Below are 18603 nucleotides of genomic sequence, written 5' to 3' on the forward strand. Positions count from 1 at the left end.
AGCAGTTAATATACAAGCAGCAGAATGCCTGTATGAGTCACAAGCCAAATTACAAAGCATTCTCTCTGTAATTCTACCTTGTACTCTAAAAGACTGTACCTAGGAGAATACACAAAATAAGTTGTATTACCTATATAACAGATACAGTAATAGAGTTACTGTATCACCGTGAAAATAGTAAAAAAAAAAAAAAAAAAAAAAAAAACCTATAAAAAACAGTCAACCGTTACTTACATTACAATTACATTAGCTGTGCTTGAATGTTCTTTCAGCAATTCATTTAGCCTAATCTGGCGGTAGCTCTGTAATTAAAATGGGGAAAAAAAAAAAAAAAAAAAAAATCAACCCAAACTTGTTAGGGAGATCTATTCATTATTTCAACAATCCAGAATCAGGTACAATTCTCATTCATTCAAGAAATATGCAAAAGGAGGTCAAAATGGATTGCTGTGTTGTTTAAAATAGTGCATCCTTTCCTCCAACTTTTAATAAATCACTCAGGTTTATAAAGTAAACATATGTCCCTTCTATCCAAACTTTTACCTCCTCAGCTGCTTAGAACAAGAGAGGTTGCTGGATTCCTTCCAAGGTTCTGTTCTTGAACACTCATGTCAGTTTCTAGCTAGCAACTTATAAAAGTGAAGTCCTCATCCTGGCGGACCTCTGGCTGCTGGAAGGGAGAAGATTCCTTCCCATTTCCCCATTCCCCACACACATCTATATCCTAGAACCTCCTGCTGTGAGGTTACGCTACTCTACCCTCCCTCAGTATTCTAAATAGTGCTGTGCAGGCCTGTGCCCGCTATCCAAGTCTCCTGTACTAATCTACCCCTTTCTCAAGGCACCATTTTGGGTCCTCATCCTCTTCTTCTCCTCCCAGCTCCAGCACCTGCTTCTGCAAAAGTTTACCTAATTCTTGTATTTGCTCTGCTTCTGAGCAGCAGCAGTAGACCGTAACAGCTGTTAGTCTCCTTGTGTTTATATTTGCAGAAGCAATCAAGCTGGTTGCAGACTCAGGAAAAGAACACTGCATTGGTACATACCCATACAGGTTATCTTTTTAATTATAGGGGCCAGAAACCCCTTTTAAATTAATTTCTGCAGTTACTGATGACTTAGGTCCCCCCGGGAGCATTTCCTGCTGTCCAACAGTGAGTGAGCAAGTGAACTTTTCAAACCTTTTCCTACCTGACTTACTCACACCACACCCACTTTGTAATGGAGCAAAGAAGCTTAAAAAAAAATCAGCTCATTAAAATGGGGTACATGGGACAGTAGGATCACCACTCTGTCAACTTAATAATTAAAAGGTATAAAGGGATACCTTAGTTTTGTAAAGCTCAAGTTCATTATCTGTTATTCTCCAAGGCTCATCTTCTTTCATTTTATCTGCAATGTCTTGTTCTTTATCGTCTTCATGAAGTCTGAATGGCTCAACCATTTCTTCAAAAGCTGCAATACTAGAAGGATTTTTTTAACCAATGTTCACATTAAAAATAGATACTGTTACGCTTTTCAGTGTATGTGTCAACTGTGATTTTCCATGCAACAGAAAAATATTCCTAAATATAAGTCAACTCTTGTATATTTTGTGGTTAATTGCCAGAAGTAATGTCAACTGGAATTCTCATTCCTTTGTTTTGATACTAGAAACCTGCTCGTTTGTGGAAGATAAATAAACAGCACCTATGAATATTAATATTTTAATCAGATGTTAACTATCTTAAACTTAATACTGTGGGAACTGTCTTTTAGATTTCAAAAGTTACATAAAAATTGATTTGTTTTTTCTAACAACGATCTAGACTGACGATCATTAACAGAGAAGAAAGTGCCACACTGGCTTCAACTCCATTTAGAAATGTAAGAAAAAAGTTTAAAAAAAAAAATACAAAAATTAAGAGAATTACAAGCTTCAAGAGGGAGAGTATCATCCTTCTAGAAATTTAACGATACAGCGAAATGAAGAAGGGTAAAAAACAGCCATCAATTTAACTCAAGTAGATATGTCAGAAATTGGAATTCAATTAAGTTTTGATGACAAACGTTTTGGATAAATACATTTTACATTTTTATTATTCCACATAGATCACACAACACATGATCTCCGAGTGAAGAAATGAAACTAACTCCATGGGTCACCAGTATTAAATGAGAACAATAAAAAATACACTTCTGTAATCATGCAGTCAGCTATCTGTAGATACTTCACAATTTATAAACTTCACTGCAGCATGCATCATAAATACACCTAAGCTACTTGAACTCAGCACACTCTGGACACTCACTCTTGCCCCAAGCCCATTCTTACCTAATGGGGCTATGAAAAGGTGATAGACAGATGTACACCATCCAGAGATTTCTGTGGGAATTCCCAACAGCTCATTTACAGTAACTTTAAATCCACTTTGTGCTACTGGACAGGCACAAATGGGATTTCATAGGGCAGAAGACCTGGCCCAGTATATTTATCATGGATGGGTCATACTGCAGAGATGCCTGCATCAGGGAAGATTTAGGGAATTTGCTCAAGATGAGAGCAAGGCTCATACCTACTGTGCATATCAAATTTATCGGAGATCAAAAATGTCCCTAACTGTACAGCTAAAAAGATAGAAAGCTCTATAGCCTGATTTTCAAAATGGTTGAGCAGTTCCTCCACTGTCTGAATTTTAAGACTCTGCACTTTAGGCACCTTTGGAGTTAAATTCTGCATCACTTTGTGCCAATTTCTGCTGTAAGTCCCTGAAGATAACATACATGTGTCTCAAAACGCTTTACCTGCCCCCAACAGCTGTCATATCAATTAGGATAGTTAAAAGACAAACACTAGTGATAATCTAGGAAGCTATTTAGTTTGCTCATCTACAATATGTAGTTTCAGTATAAATATTTTAATCAAAAAGTTTCTGATGATTAATACTTATCCATCAAAATAATGAATATGTACAACTCATTTTAGGAATTCTAGACAAATATTTCCAGCACCTGCCAGGCTTTGTTGAAAAGCTACTGGCTCAGATTACTCTGCTACAGGAATTTTCAAAGACAATATATATATATCTTTTATATACTGGACAAGATTTCAGGTGGAAGATGATGCTCAATCTTTCGACCTCTTAGGTCTTATAGGACATTCCATCATAAAATGGCACTAGTAGTATTAGGAATCAACTGCAGTCAGCCAAATTGTTCAAGCTTGAGAAGTAGAAATATTTAATGATTCTTTGGATAAGAAAATTTCAGCAGGGCTTGGATCTTCTCATGCATTCACGGAGCTGATTAACACTGATACACAATTGATTTAAAGATCAGGCTATATAATCATTATTTTGGGTTTAGAGATGTATATGAGTATGGATAAGATAAGTATACACAAGTTTTATCTTAGTTTCCATCATCTTTCAATTAGGGGAGAATTACTGTAGTTAACTGCTCATTTTGTTGAAATTCGAATCTAGCACTTTTGTAGTCTCTCTCTAATTATGAGATTCTAAACCAATACTGAATTCTTGGCACGAGGAGCTCACCACCTGCACTGTTCTCCGAAAGCTTATGTCTTTGTAACCATCTAGTTTAGTTATCAAAATAGATATGTAGAGAATTAAATACTGCTTTTCATGTTACAACAGAAAATTAAGAATGCAACTAGTAAATGATGTGTCTTTCTGGAACATTTTCAACTCACTTTTCCTTCTTTGGCTTTGTATTAATATCTCCAAGTACCATAATGTCTGAGAAGTCTATCCGAAATTTGCTGAGCAGAGTAGCCATCCTAAATTTAAAAAAATTTAGATATATGTTATATAATATATTTGGTCAGTTAACATTTTTATAGGGCTGTTTTTACAGCACAAAGAGACATGGACATTCACTCAAAAAGCAATCTAATTTGGAACTACACAGGTAAGATAAAAACAGTAGAGAGTGAGGCAGGGCAAGGGTTTCAACAAAAATCATACAAATACTCTGTTTAGACACTGGAATGTCTGGATGGCTCATTTAAAAGTATGCTTAATACAAGGTATTTAAAGTTTTTAAGAAACTGAACACTTCACTGAAAACCGCCCATAAAAAATTAAGACACCTGAACACAAAAGAAATGTTTAGTTTGTGATCTGTTTATCACCAGAAGTTGGTATTTCCTGCAACAAAAATTAAATGCAGTCTCCGGATGTTTAAGAGTAATTCAAACAAAAATACTGCTTCATCAGAGGATGCAGGAGGAGATTTAGCACAGCTTTATGTACTTAAGCCAACACAACTTTTGGACAATGGAATCATTCTAGTTATGCCAAAGGTTCATATATCATAACTTATTTGTAAACCAGATAGCTCTTTCACAGAACAGAACCAACAGACTTTCCAAACTTTTAATTCCAATCACTAGAAACGCAGCATTAATTTTCTTTAAGCGTTAGGGTTTTCAGGAAAGAAAAAAAACAAAACAAACAAAAAAACCCACAACACTAGGGGAACTTCTAAAAAAATACAAATAAATTGCTCTAAACACAGACACAGACTCTATAGTAATGCTCTCTAAGAACTAGTTGCCTTTATATAATCATACCAGGATGTACCTGAGCATCCGGAACTGTCTGGAACATAGTACGCATTGGGGCCACAAAAAAACCTTTGCATGGCACCAAATATTTGGAGCAGAGGTTATAAAAAAAACTAGTCTCAACCTCTTCAGGCCTTCTGCTAAACCCAAGAGTCCTATGAGAGTAGAACTCCAAGGAAAAGAAGAAGATGGGAGAGAATTGTGATTATGCAGAGGCTCTTGAGGAGCTGTAGTTACTAGAATAATTTTCTTCTTCTTCTTCCTCCTCCTCCTCCTCCAAGTGGTCTCTTTCTATTCCCACTTGTTAAAGTTTAAGCAAAGACTGGTGAACTGCCCTCCAAAAGTAATCAGAAGATCTAAATGCCATATCAAGAGATTAGTGATATGTTAAAGTGTGTACAGAATTTCAGGTAGCAGCCTTGCAGATATCTATGATGAAAACACTGAGATATGCCATCAGTGCCACCGTAATTCTGACAAGAGCGATCTTTAAGACCCTAACGTACCTTTCAGTTTCTTGAATGCCCTCTCATTCTGTTTAAGGATATGTACGGTACAGGTGCAAAATTTACCACTTTTTTTTTTTAAAATAAGCATGTCCCATCCTAAACTAAATAGTCAAACTCTTCTGTAATCACCCTCGACTGTCCTGTATTACCTTTTAGGGAAAGGATGAGAAAAAATTGTAAATATCTCAGGGCTCAGTAGACCTGTCTTAACTTAAGGCCCAATTCTGTGGCTTTTCTTACTAAGGTGAGCTAGGGCTGCCAATTTGGGTCCCTGTTTCTTTACCATTATTAGATGAGCTATCTGGCACCTATCAGTTTTGTGTCTAGGTGTTTCCCTAATCTAACAGACTATTCTAACCTTGCAGAAGTGGGGTAGTTAACATATCATCATAATGGTTCTTAGACTTAGCTTTGTGGATGCAAGTGAACATTTATAATCTGTTGTGGTTGGTCATATTAGTTTCTGCTCCCTTTAAAAACATAGCAAGAAACAAAGTATTTGCCAAATTGGAAAAAAAACAACAGTAGTAAAGGCAAAATTTTCTTTAAGCTTTAAAGATGTAATCATAAAGTAGCTTAAAATGTTTCAAATGCTGTTTGTTATTTTAAACAACATGATCATGTGCTACGTTAATTAGCATTCAGGTACCTCCCAATTCAAGTGCAATAGGAAAAGAAGAAAACAAGAAAAACATTTATCTATTGTGCATGATTACAAAGTTCCATAATACCATAAATGTTTCATTTAAAATTTAAAGGGTAACTTACGCTCTCCTATCATGATCAATTCTGTTTATTTTTCCACCAATAAACACTCTGATCTTACAGTCTTTCCATTTTTTCTTGGTTGTCAGAAGATAAGGAATCAACAATGTCAAACCTGCATTAGACCATAATATTTAGAAATACATTGAGTAGTTAATATGCAATGTCATCTTTCTATATCTTTCTATTTAATAGCATAAATCCACAATTTATATATGGTATGAGTAAGGCTTCATGTTTGTCACAGAGATCACAGATTCCATGACCTCCGTGACTTCTGCAGAGGCCGGTGCATGTGGCCTGGGGGCCGCCTGAACAGCCCGTGGGCCAGACGCACTGGCCGCTGCTGAGGCAGTCTTGTCCCCCCCCCCGCCTCCCAGCAGCAGGAGTTCGTGTGTGTGTGTGGGGGGGGGAGGCGCCTTAGGGCTGGAGTGTGCGGTGGTGCTTACCTTGGGGGGGCTCCCAGGAAGGGCGACAGCAACTCCTCTCCATCAGCTCCTAGCTCCAGGTGCTGCCACTGCCTGCAGGCACCGCCCCCGTAGCTCCCATTGGCCGCAGTTCTCAGCCAATGGGAGCTGCAGTTCTGGGCTTGGGGCAGAGAGGAGGGAGCACACAGAGCTAGGAGCTGGGGTTGCCGCTGTGTAGGGAGGCAGCCCAAGCCCCACCAACCCTCCTCCCGAGCACAGTCCATGACTTTTACTAAAAATACTCATGACTAAAACATAGGCCATTGCCAAGTGCTTTTATCATCATCACAAATAATCTTACCCCCATCATCAAAAAGCCACCAGACATCAATAGTATTTTTGCCTTGTTTCTTCTGAAACTGAGAACTAGAATCAAGAAGTCTTTGGTCAGCCAAGTTTAAAGGAGCACGTGGGCCTTTCGAGTCTAGCAAATTGAGAAAGAGAGAATTTGTAAAAGTTTTAAGAAAAAAAACTGTTGCTTATCTTCCCAATCTCAAACTCAGCATTGTAGAATTGCTAAGTTTTCCAATATTTGCATTGTTAAAAAAAAATCTAACTTTAAAAATATTTATTTCCAGACTTTATAATTTGCTTAAATGGACTTGTAAAAATGCACACAGAGATAAGTTTAAAGAGTTATCAGACTTCACCAGCTGATGAAACTGGCTGTTTTGAAAGATAAAAAACTGAGCAGGAACAACAAGCAGACCTTTGGTGGATAAGCACAGTTTGCAAGACCTTCTCTCTCTCTACACTTATAGCTACATCAATCTGGTCCAAACATCAAAAAACATACTTCTGAGCAACAGTGGGTGTACGGTTGATGCTCCATACATCTCTTATACTGAAGAGAAGACCTGCTGCTCCTGTTTCACCAAAACACATCTGTAGGTTCTTTAATATTGTCAAGTTTTTTTTACCAAGACAAAAATCTTAGAAAACTACAACTTCTGAAGTATTATTTTAATTTCTTCCATTTTTAAAAAAAGAAATATATAGTTAAATGCCTTAAGGAAGTTAAGATTGTAAACAGAGTCCATTTTGATGCTGAATATTTATATAGTATTTTATGTACAGAATAAGATGGTTTTGTAGGTTCCAGGGCTTAGAAAAATTTTACAAAACATTTAGTGGCTGTAATTAAAAAGGTGGCATTTTTAGTTAGATAATGAAGCTATAGATATAACTGAGAAAGAAACTAAAATGACTTTCTGAATAAACCTAACAGACACAGAAGTGAAATGGATGGATAAAAAACAAAAACAAAACCCTCCTTCTCAGTCAAATTTAGATTTGGATACAGCAGCCAGCCACTTTATTTGGTATTTAGCTTCTAAGCCAAAAGGTATGAATTTGATTTTACAAAAAAAACAAAAATATTCCTGATGTGAATTACAATTGACTGAATTTATACAGAGCTTGAATTAGGTCAGTACACAATGGTACAGCACACTGGCACTTCTCCCAAGCCACCATCTTGTGCTCCACAATCTCTGCTTTCATTTAAAAGAGGTAAGTTCTCTAGCGATTATAATTCTGAAGAAATTCTCCCTTCATATTTGAGGTTAACTGATTAAGCAATGTTTGCCCGAATCTGTGGAGAGCCTAGAACAATAACTCTGAAAAGTGTGAATAGCCCCATTCATTTCACTGAAGTATTCACTAAGATGCTCAAATGTGATAAACTAAGTATAACATTGTTAACCATTTCATTGCTTGTGGATGCATCAAGTGAGCTGCATAGTTTACTGAGTGATGTCTCAGATATTATAATGATGATTTTATTAAAATCTATACAGAAAGGAATGAATTAGAAGTTTGGCTCCAGGACTGAGCACCATTTCAGAAAAGAACTACTTATTCCTCCCCTCCACCCCAAATAATGGAGCCCAGAGAGGCATGTGAGCCCCACCAAGGAACCCAGCAGACTTCATGGACACATTCAAACCCCATTGAGGCAGAACCAAGTTCAGGAAACCTCATAAGCAATCAATCATATTTTGAACATATACACATGTAGTATGTGCACTGTTTCTGCCAACTCATGTGAAGAAAGCTTATTTTGTTGGAGGACTTAGAGTACCACCACCTTTTTCTACAACCACAGTTTGACCCCTGAATTTCCTAATCCAGGATACCACCTCACGGTTGATACTCTATACATAAAGAAGTGAGAAAAAAAGAAAATTGAAGGTAGCAGTATGAAAAAATGGATTGTAACAAAAAGATGGAAATGCCTGCCTTTTTTCAACAGTGGTTGTGTTGGAGTCTTGCCATCTTCTTCCTCCTCTGGAAGATGTTTAAAAAAAAAAAAACAAAATAAAGGTTAATATCCTTTGTGGTGTTAATGAAGATAAAAGTAGTGTACACATTCAGAAAATGAGACATAAAATGAAGCAGTACACCATGAGAAAATAATCACAACATGGATGAGGTCCAACATATCCTGCAATAAGGATTAGCTCTTTAAAATGTGTTAATACTTCACATAGCCATAGCGTTTGTCTTCAAAAAAAGACAAGAAAAACATTTCCTCCATATATAAATGTAAGGTGTCTTGAATCATTTTTTAAATGTTCTCTTAATGTGCATTTAATTAAATGTTCTAGTTTAAGGCCAACGTTTCTTAACCTTGGTGGCCTTAAAGTTAAGCTTGAGTATAAAGATTTGGCCAAATTTTCAACAAGTGCTGAGTGCCTACAGTTATCATTACCTCTACAAAAAATAACCTAAGCTTTTTATTTAGGTGCCTAAGATCTTTGAGCCTTACTTTATGCATCAAGGTTTTAAAAATTTTGCTTACACTTTCAAAGTGACTACTCAAGTAATACGCAGACAGCATAAATGCCCGGGAACTCCAAGAGAAAAAAAAAAACTATTGTAATTCAACTGTGTAAAAAGAATGGTCCAATCTCACAGCTCACTAGAAAGTTACCTTTATGCAGACCAGGAGTTTTTTCACTGGATGGTGGAGAAAAAGCCTTGGATGTATCTGTCTCAGTCTTTTTGCTATAGTCCACATTTACTATAGCATCCTTTGAACTTGGAGATTTCTCTTGAGAGGACAGTAATTCTTCTGTGAAGCGATAAATGATTAATATTGATATAATTTCTGATTGCACCATTAAACATACTTATAGCTTGCAAAAATTATGTTTTATGGATAATTAATGATGTAATAGATTATAAGTTATAGCACTCTGGAGAAAATCAACTGTTTTGTACAACTTAATGAACAGCAGCAACATGCTACATACATAGAAATTCTACCTCTAAAAGTAAGGAATTATTTTAGTTTAGTCCCTGATTATACCTTTTCAAATTCTATAGGCGTTGAACTACGTCACTCTGTGGAGACAGAGCTAATTCACCTCTATGGACCTGGAGAAAATAAGGGGTTTGAATCCTCATATTTACGTTATGTCAAATTGTTATGAGAAGGGAACTGAAACCTGAGGCCTTTGGTATAAAATAGATCCTAAAAATCTATGATCAATTTCTACCTCAAGCTGAGCATTTTTCCAAAAATATTAAGAGTCACAATACTACATTTCCATAAAGTTGCTTGCTGAAGGTGGCTTGTCCAAAAACTAGTGAGTAAGAACACACCTCCTTTCAGCAGACAAGCTCAAGCAAAGGCCTTTTTTAACAGAATATGACACTAACAGAGGTAGTTAACTATTGATTGATTGTAATAGAAAAAGGCACAGTAATTTTAAAAAACCTAGTCAAAAACTGATTTCTCAGCCAGAAGTTATCAGTTAAGTCAGCAATGGCGCTGACCTGTTGAGACTGCCTTAAGTCTGAGACCAGTAGTAAAGCTGTCAGGAACATATGATCCCTGCCATGAGGTATTATATTAGTGAGGGGTGGCAGAACTGCCTATTATTAAGAGTGCCTCACACTTCCCATTATAGGACATAGTCTTCAGTTGCTTATAACTAAAGCTACGTTTTAGTAACGGGTATTTTTAATAAAATCACAGACAGGTCACGGGCAGTAAACAAAAATTCACTGCCTGTGACCTGTTCATGACCTATACTAAAAATATCAGTGAATAAAAAGGGGGGGGGGCTGCCCGGGGACCCATGGGTGCTGGAGGAGGGCAGACTGGCTGCTTGGGAGGGCCGCGGGTGGCAGCACGCTGCCTAGGACCCCCGCAAATGCTAGGGGGGATTGGCTGGGCTGGCAGGCAGAGGTGTGGCCAGGCAGCTCTGCGCGCCGCTTCCGCCCAGGGCACTGTCCCCGCAGCTCCCAGGTTCCTGGCACTCTGGGTGGAGGCAGCACGCAGACCTGCCTGGCAACACCTCCGCTTAGCAGCTGAGCGAGGGGGATGTTACCGCTTCCAGGGAGCCCCCAGGTAAGCGCCACCCAGAGCCCACCTCGCCCAGTCCCATGCTCCAACCCCCTCACACACCCAAACTCTGCTGCTGCTGTGTGGGGGGCGCAGTGACCCGAGACTGCCCCAGCAGCGGCCAGTGTGACTAGCGCAAGGGCTACCTGAGCTGCCCCTGAGCCAGGCACACTGGCCACTGCAGAAGTCATGGAGGTCATGGAATCTGTGACTCTTGTGACAAACCCACAGCCTTCCTTATAACTTTACCAAACTCTAATTGTTTGGGCTACAGTTTTCGATGTTAATTGTCTACCTCAAACTGAATTTTTTGGGAAAGTTTTAGCCAAAATGGGTCAGCCACTTCAAAAGAATGTGGCTAGGGGAAAAATGGGTTGTTTTGCCCATGTTAATTCTGTCAAGCTTTTATTTGAAAACCTCTAGTGCCCCTCTGCTTTAGAGTGGCCTTGAAGTTTGGCAGTGGGTGGCCTTTTTGTCAGGGATCTGTTTTTGCTGTCCTCTATGAAAATCCACCCAAATTTGGTCAAGTTTTGAAAAATCTGTTTGCACAATGCATACTTCTTAGATTATGGCAGCTAAATTCCACGAAGATTTAATCTGCACTGGTCATGCTCCAGCCTAGGGATGAGAAGAATTTTCCCTACAGTTGCAGCTCTAGGTTGCTTTAGACTGGAACCCACTAGGTCGTGGGCAAGACTGAGATTGGATGAATCCATGTGGTGAGAGTGAAGATTCAGAACATAAGAATGACCATACTGGGTCAGACCAAGAGTCCATCTAGCCCAGTATCCGACAGCAGCCAATGACAGATGCTTCAAAGAAAATGAACAGAATATGGCAATCAAGTCATCCATCCCGTTGTCCAGTCCCAGCATCTGGCAGTCAGAGGCCTAAGGACACCCAGACCCTGGTGTTGCATCCCTGAACATCTTGGCTAATACCCATTGATGGAATTAGCCTCCATGAACTTATCCAATTCTTTTTTTAACCCAGTTATAGTTTTGGCCTTCATGACATCCCTTGGCAATGAGTTCCAAAGGTTGACTCTGCATTGTGTAAAGTACTTCCTTTAGTTTGTTTTAAACCTGCTGCCTATTAATTTCATTAAGGTGATCCCTGGTTCATGTGTTGTGTGAAGGGGTAAATAATACTTCCTTATTAACTTTCTCCATACCATTCATGATTTTATAGACCTCTATCATATTCCCCTCACCCAGTCATCTCTTTTCCAAGCTGGAAAATCCCAATCTTTTAATCTGTCCTCATCTAGGAGTAGGACTGGCTAGGCAAGGAGACTGGGGACAATAAGCTGGGTGTTTGCGGAGTAGACTGGGAGCTCCGAGGGTGAAAACTTGGACTGGCTATTTTAGGAGTAAAGGACTGGATTATTAAACTTGGGGTGGGGAACAGACAGGACAAGGGCAGGTTGGAGGGGATGGGCCAGAAGGGATCACACTCAGGGGGAATGGGCAGAAGCTCTGTGGTCACTAGAGAACACTCCACTACAGAGCTCAGAATGGAACCCAAGAATCCTGAGTCTCACCAGTCTTCTATCAGCAAATATCTGGGAAACCCTCTGGCAAAATATTTTATCCCCCCCTCTAATACTGGTCCACACAGAATATGAACCTATTTCTGCTATTAGTCACTCAGTTAGCTCAAGTGGAAGAGGTCTTTGTGGTGGATTTAAAAGGTTCCAATTCTGCTGATGACCCATTTGGTATCAGTATGACATCACATGATAAAATATCTTTTTTTCCCCCAATTTTCTTTTTTTAATGTTTAAACCTAGGAAATTACACACAGTAAAACTACCTTAAAATAACACAATTAAGGTTACAAAGTCAATATATGCCTGAATTAAAATTGAAATCCTGGGATAATATTAGATGATGTCATTAAAAACTAAGTTAAGTGCTTGATTTTGCCACCTTAATAATGTTCTTTTAATATAATGTTTAATAAAAACAAACACTAAGTCTATAAACTACTTCCTTTGAATCACCACTAATTTTTTGTATTACAAATGTATTATCTTTATTGTTCCTTATTTGTCCAATGCAGATGTACCATCTCCAGGCTTTTTATATCACTAGAACGGAAAAAAATTGCCATGAAAGAATCCAAAATGTCTTTGGTCATGCAACTTTTGTTAAATCAAGTTTAATTTTCTAGACTGCAGATACTTTTCTAATATGCAGTATTGATTTTCTGGCCTCATTTGAGTTTGAGCATGTATTAGTAAAAAATTAAATCCTTGGGGAAATTTAAGTATGTAGGTGGTTACAAACTGAGAAGAAAATAATGTATGCAGTGCGATTTCTAAAAAGTTACAATACAAAATATAGAACATTTATCATTAAAAGCAACCCATCAGTAACAGAAGTCATACCTAACTCCACCTAGTTTTCTTTTGTACAAGGTTCACAGAAGTATTTTTAAGTTGACAAAATATTAGAAATAATTATAAACACTAAATCTCTATACTTCACTTGTAGACGTAACAAATAGTTTATAGAATACTTAACTATTCATTGAACTAATGTCCAGAAAACTGTGTAAAATTTGGCTGTTCTATTTTCTCTTTTCTAGGAGGCAAAATAAAGCATACCTTGTCCCTGAAGGTGAGAAATATCCAAACCTTCCTTTAGGCGGATGACAACTACACCATACTGAATGTCAAAGGCATCACTGTAAAAGGGTAAAAAAGTTGCATTTTTGTCTTGTTCTATTTTTATTTCTCAACAATCCCAATTGAGATTTTTCTCTTGGAATTAAGCTTCATGTACATAAATTGTACTTTACAGATTTCAAGTCCCAAACTATTAAGCCACTTCAAAAGACTGAATACCATATGCTGAAGTGTAATAGACAGCAACTGTCTCAATTTCACTTCCTTTCTGTATTGCAAACAGTGATCAAATGAAATACAAACAAGCCATTCTAAGCTCCATGGGAAAGGTGAAAGAGTGTGTGGGAAATTTAATCCTTTTGAGTAGTACAGGAAAATTCTTTTCACCAGAAGTCCCAAAATATTTTATAAGAGATCCCCTAACTTGACAACTAAAAATTCCAGAGAGGCCTCTGAAAACTATAGGCACTGAAAGAAGTTTCAAAAATATACACAGTATCAATTAATGAATGCAGTGTGTATGGAATTTAATGGTAACTATTTTTACAAATTATAGCATTTATAATAAAGAAGTCAGGCTTCAAGACAAGTTCTAGCTAACTCTGGTTTCCATTATGTGTAACTTACAGGAAAAATTCTCTCCTTAAAAAAGCAAGGAAATGAAAAGGACAAACTTTGTTAATGAAAAGTTAGGCTGCAAGTCTGAACACAAGTCAGGAGAGTCCAAATCAAAGTTCCAATAACAGAGGAACCTACCCATATTGGACATTTTGTTTTTATTTGACATTAATACTTAGTATATGAAGTGTCACAGCATCGGAAGACATCCAACCAATAATGGCAAACACTTCTTGAATCTCTGTTGCACAAACACCCTAAATAGAAGGCAAATTCTTCCAGCACAAGTGGATTCACAAGCTCACATGGAAATCACCAGACAATGCGAGTGTCAACAAGACAGACCATATGTATATTTAAGAGATGGGCATCTTCTCTGAGGGATGTCAGAGTTAGCAGAGGAACAGATGTTAGCTGAGATCATTATTATTAAGTGGACATGTTGCAACCTAAACTCAAAAAAGATCATGAAGATGGTAAAAAGAGCATCACAGACCCAGAGCAGTTCAAAGGCAAAGAAATGTAGATCAGATTCCACCTAGCAACTGTTCCAGTGTTTTACAGGATCAGACTGATGAAAGTCTGGAAGACACATGGTCAAATTAGAAGATGGCAGGGGAAATAATGGGCCACCAAAAGAAGGCGGAAAAAAGATGTATGGATTATATCTGGAACATGGGCAGTGACTGACTAAAAGAAAGCTTTGAAGGCAAAAACATAACAGTGCAAGACAGGTAGAAGTCTTTGAGGCTGATGTAAGATACAGAAAAAACTACAAAGAAATAAAAAGAGATGCAGGCAAAATAACAATGCCTGGGTTCAGGAGCAGGCTGCAGAGGCAGCAGCACAGAAGGGAGAGTACAAGCAGCTCTACACAATAGTGAAAGACTTCCCAGGAAAAAACAGACAGTCAGAGGTCTCTCCAGGGACAGATGCTGAAAATGCATGACAAAAAAGGTAAAGGCTGGAAAGAAGATTTCCATTGTATATTAAACTGTTCACAACCAATGATCACGCACAGGTTCAAGAGGAATGCTAACACTAAGTTAGAAATAGCAGAGGGATCAACAACACCTGCTGAAATTAAAGCCACCAGAGGCCTCAGATCGGGGAAAGCTCCTGGGGTTGACAAAAGTAATAGTTGACCATCAATAATACCTATCCACACTGAAAAACAGCACTAGATATACAAATTTTTGTACATTTACTGAGGAGATTTCAATATTAATTATTTGAAAATTATATATGTTTGGGAATACTTGGAAACAGTTCATCTCTATTTCAAAGTATTCATCTAAAAACTGATTACACTCTTCTAGAGGTACAAGTAGTTCTTCAGGTTATATATTCTTGTTTACTGTATTTGGTAAAAACAGTTCGTTCTAAGTTCTGCATTTTGTACTCACTGAAATAAATTGATATAGGTTTCCACATCCCTCATGTCAGCTTGTTTCCAATCTTTCTTAAATCCAACAACAAGAGTGTTTGGTCTCATTCGACCCAGACCAGCAGCCTAAGAACAAAGCCAATCAAGCATTTTTAAAATACTAAAAACTATTATATTAACTGCAGGTAAAATAAGAAAATGTTCTTACTTGCACTAAACACATTTTTTAATAAAAGCTTTTTAGCAGCAGAGTGAAAATATTGCATAATTACAATTCATTTCAATATGCATGGCATGCCTGAAAGTGTAAAATATAAAATGCAAAAATGTTTGTACTTTTCTGATGCCAATCACCCATTAGCTCAAACAAAATTGCAAGAGAAGTGTACCTGCATCAAGTACTGTCCCCCATCTCTCAAATCCTCCGCATGTACTGGTGCATAAAAGGCCTTCATTTTGTTTTTAATAAGCCACCGCTGATATTTGGCCAAGTCGGTTGACAATTCTTTCATGGCTTGTCTGCGCGGGCCCTTTAAAAAATGTACTACTATTAGTCCAAAGTGCATTTTAGAATAATCACTTACAGGTTATTTCCTGAAAAATAGATTTCCTTTGTACTGTTGCATGAGTGCGTTGATAATTAACCCAAAATAAAATCTAATACACTTCAAGTTCAAAAGATACTTTTGTCACTTCAAAACAAGAGACCTATCAACACAAAGTAAAATTGACTCAGAGGGCAACAATAGGTCTCCCTTTCTTAGATACGCCTCTACCCCGATATAATGCAACCTGATACCCGAATTCGGATATAACGCGGTAAAGCAGTGCTCCGGGGGGGCGGGGCTGTGCACTCCGGCGGATCAAAGCAAGTTCGATATAACGCGGTTTCACCTATAACGCGGTAAGATTTTTTGGCTCCCGAGGACAGCGTTATATCGGGGTAGAGGTGTACGTGCTTCCTGTTCTTTACTGGAACAAGAATTCTCAAGCTCCAATTGCTTCACCAGCAGGCTTGAACTCTTCCATAAAAACATGGGTATTTTTGTTTTGTTTTTTTGTAGCAAAAAAAAAATATAGATATGGGCATAGCTATAGGCTAAGTACACATCAGGTTTTGTGTGGCTGCTTGTGTCCCAGCAAGTTTAACTGAAATTGGTGATCTGCTTTATTTTCCATATAAAGCTGCTAATCTTCTCCCCTATGGCAACCACTACCTTAAATAAACCCAGATCTCAGCCACTTCTGATGGGGTCCTGTGACATGCAGCTGTTTCCTGCCAGATTCAATATACATGAAATAGTTCACAACAGAATCAGGGTAGTCAATCCTGGAGCACCTCAGATTACAACAGCAAGGTGAGAGGATCAACCACTCTTACTATTACACCTCTACCTCGATATAACGCAGTCTTCGGGAGCCAAAAAAAAATTCTTACCACGTTATAGGTGAAACCGCGTTATATCGAACATGCTTTGATCCACCGGAGTGCGCAGTCCTGCCCCCCCCCCGGAGCACTGCTTTACTGCATTATATCTGAATTCATGTTATATCGGGTCGCGTTACATCGGGTTAGAGGTGTACCTACAATTTAACACATATTCCTTCCAACCTATGAATCCTCCCTTAACATCTACAACTAGCTGGACCCTTTGCCAGTCTTTTGTAGTTGAGTTAATTTGACTCAATTACCATAACCCCTTCAAAACCCACTGAACTTCCATCCTGCTAACAGACCCTCTTAATTCTCCAGTTTTTAAAATCACTGCCCTTATCAGAATAATAAAGTGTTCTGTTTAAAAAACAGCACTGTAGCAGAACTTTGAGCTTAAAGATTTTGACTCCAGTGATCTGAAAGGAGCACCAACCCAAATTGTGGGTATCTTTAGCTTTGTAGAAAAGCTTCAAATACAAAACAAAATTTAAAAATAAAGATCTGAAGAAAATAGTCTAAACTTGGTAATTTACACTGGTATTTTTACGGAAACTCAAGAGAGTTAGGTGCCCAGCTCCTATTAAATTTCAATAGGATTTGGGTGCTTAAGTCCCTTTGGCTTCTTTGAAAATTTCAGTATTAAAGAACTAGATCTGAATATACAGTCAAAACAAAATCATAAGTGATTTTAACTACTATCAAAACTGATTAGGGGATAACTTCTATGGGATTAGGAATGTGACTGGTTTGTGTACAGCACCTCACAAAACCAATCCCAACTAGTTCCTCTATGCATGACTGAAAAAAGTGTTAAAGCTACATTAAAGACCAAACTTTGATCTCTGTACCACATCAACAGCTGCATGTCTCTGAGACAATGGAGATCACAAAGTTTAGGATGAATGTGTGAGAGCAAGGGACCAAGTGTTCTCAGTCAAGAGGATCCAGCTATGGTGGGGGGGGGGGAGATTTCCCCCCTCCCTGCAGCCAGGCCAGTGTGGAGCCCACCCAGGGACCTGCGGCAGACCCTCTACCTGCCCATGGTGCAGTGGGGGAGGGGAAGGGGGCTGAGAGCAGCCTCCGGCCGTGACACCGTCCTCCAGGATTCCTACCCAGCTGAGGGCAGGTGGAGGGTCCGCGACTCCACGCAGGTTCCCCACAGCTGCCCACACAGCTATCCCCAACCGCGCTTCTGCCTTAAGTTTTCATGTTATACTAAACAAGTAAAAGAAAACTGGACAACATTGAAAGCAAATATCAAACTTATTTAGCCAAGCATGCTGTATCCCCCAGGATTAACAAGTATCAGATTATGTGTTTTATACATCAATTGGAACACTGTTTATCTTTAAGCAAATCAAGATCTAGCACCTTCTTTGTCCGTAAGGTAAGATCTGAAGTGAAGTTGGTCCAGATATACTTGATTTATCAAAAACACAACACCATCTCCATTGGTATATCAATCACTGTGGAACGGATCATGTAGCAGTAGACGCCACCCTATGCTTAACGGTGTAGTTTGCTTGCCATTAGGAGCCTGATTTTCAAACATCCTCTTAATTTTGCCAAAAGAAACCTATTTGAACCTTTCACGCTGCATCTCAACTGAATAGAGTTTTCTGAGAAGCTTGGATTAAAAAAATTTTAAAAATCAGAAAGCAATTTTATCATTGTGGTAAAAAAATTTACCTGAAATTCACTTGTGAAAAATTTTGTATCTTCAAAATGGCTTGGCCTAAAAAACCCTCACATTTATTTTGTTGTCCTTTCTGAAAAGTGCCTTTTACTACTGTTTTTTAATGAGGTAGTAGATTACAGGAGAAATTACAATTTTCTATAAAAAAAAAAACAACTTCTTGCATTCCCACACAG

General features: G+C 38.2%; 1 protein-coding gene across 1 annotated transcript in view; it reads right to left on the bottom strand.

Annotated features, from left to right (window-relative positions):
- Positions 1-18603, bottom strand: part of SLC12A2 (solute carrier family 12 member 2) — a 120780-nt gene that overhangs the window by 3779 nt on the left and 98398 nt on the right. The window contains exons 17-26 of the mRNA XM_054031296.1: positions 15686-15826; positions 15316-15422; positions 13271-13350; positions 9241-9381; positions 8547-8594; positions 6607-6729; positions 5842-5953; positions 3689-3775; positions 1325-1460; positions 235-302 (exon numbers count right to left, since the gene is read on the bottom strand). Coding sequence (XP_053887271.1) covers positions 235-302; positions 1325-1460; positions 3689-3775; positions 5842-5953; positions 6607-6729; positions 8547-8594; positions 9241-9381; positions 13271-13350; positions 15316-15422; positions 15686-15826 — 1043 coding nt within the window. The remainder of the gene's footprint in view (positions 1-234; positions 303-1324; positions 1461-3688; positions 3776-5841; positions 5954-6606; positions 6730-8546; positions 8595-9240; positions 9382-13270; positions 13351-15315; positions 15423-15685; positions 15827-18603) is intronic.

Source organism: Malaclemys terrapin, chromosome 6 (assembly GCF_027887155.1).
Source record: "Malaclemys terrapin pileata isolate rMalTer1 chromosome 6, rMalTer1.hap1, whole genome shotgun sequence".
In the NCBI taxonomy this organism is placed as follows: Eukaryota; Metazoa; Chordata; order Testudines; family Emydidae; genus Malaclemys; species Malaclemys terrapin.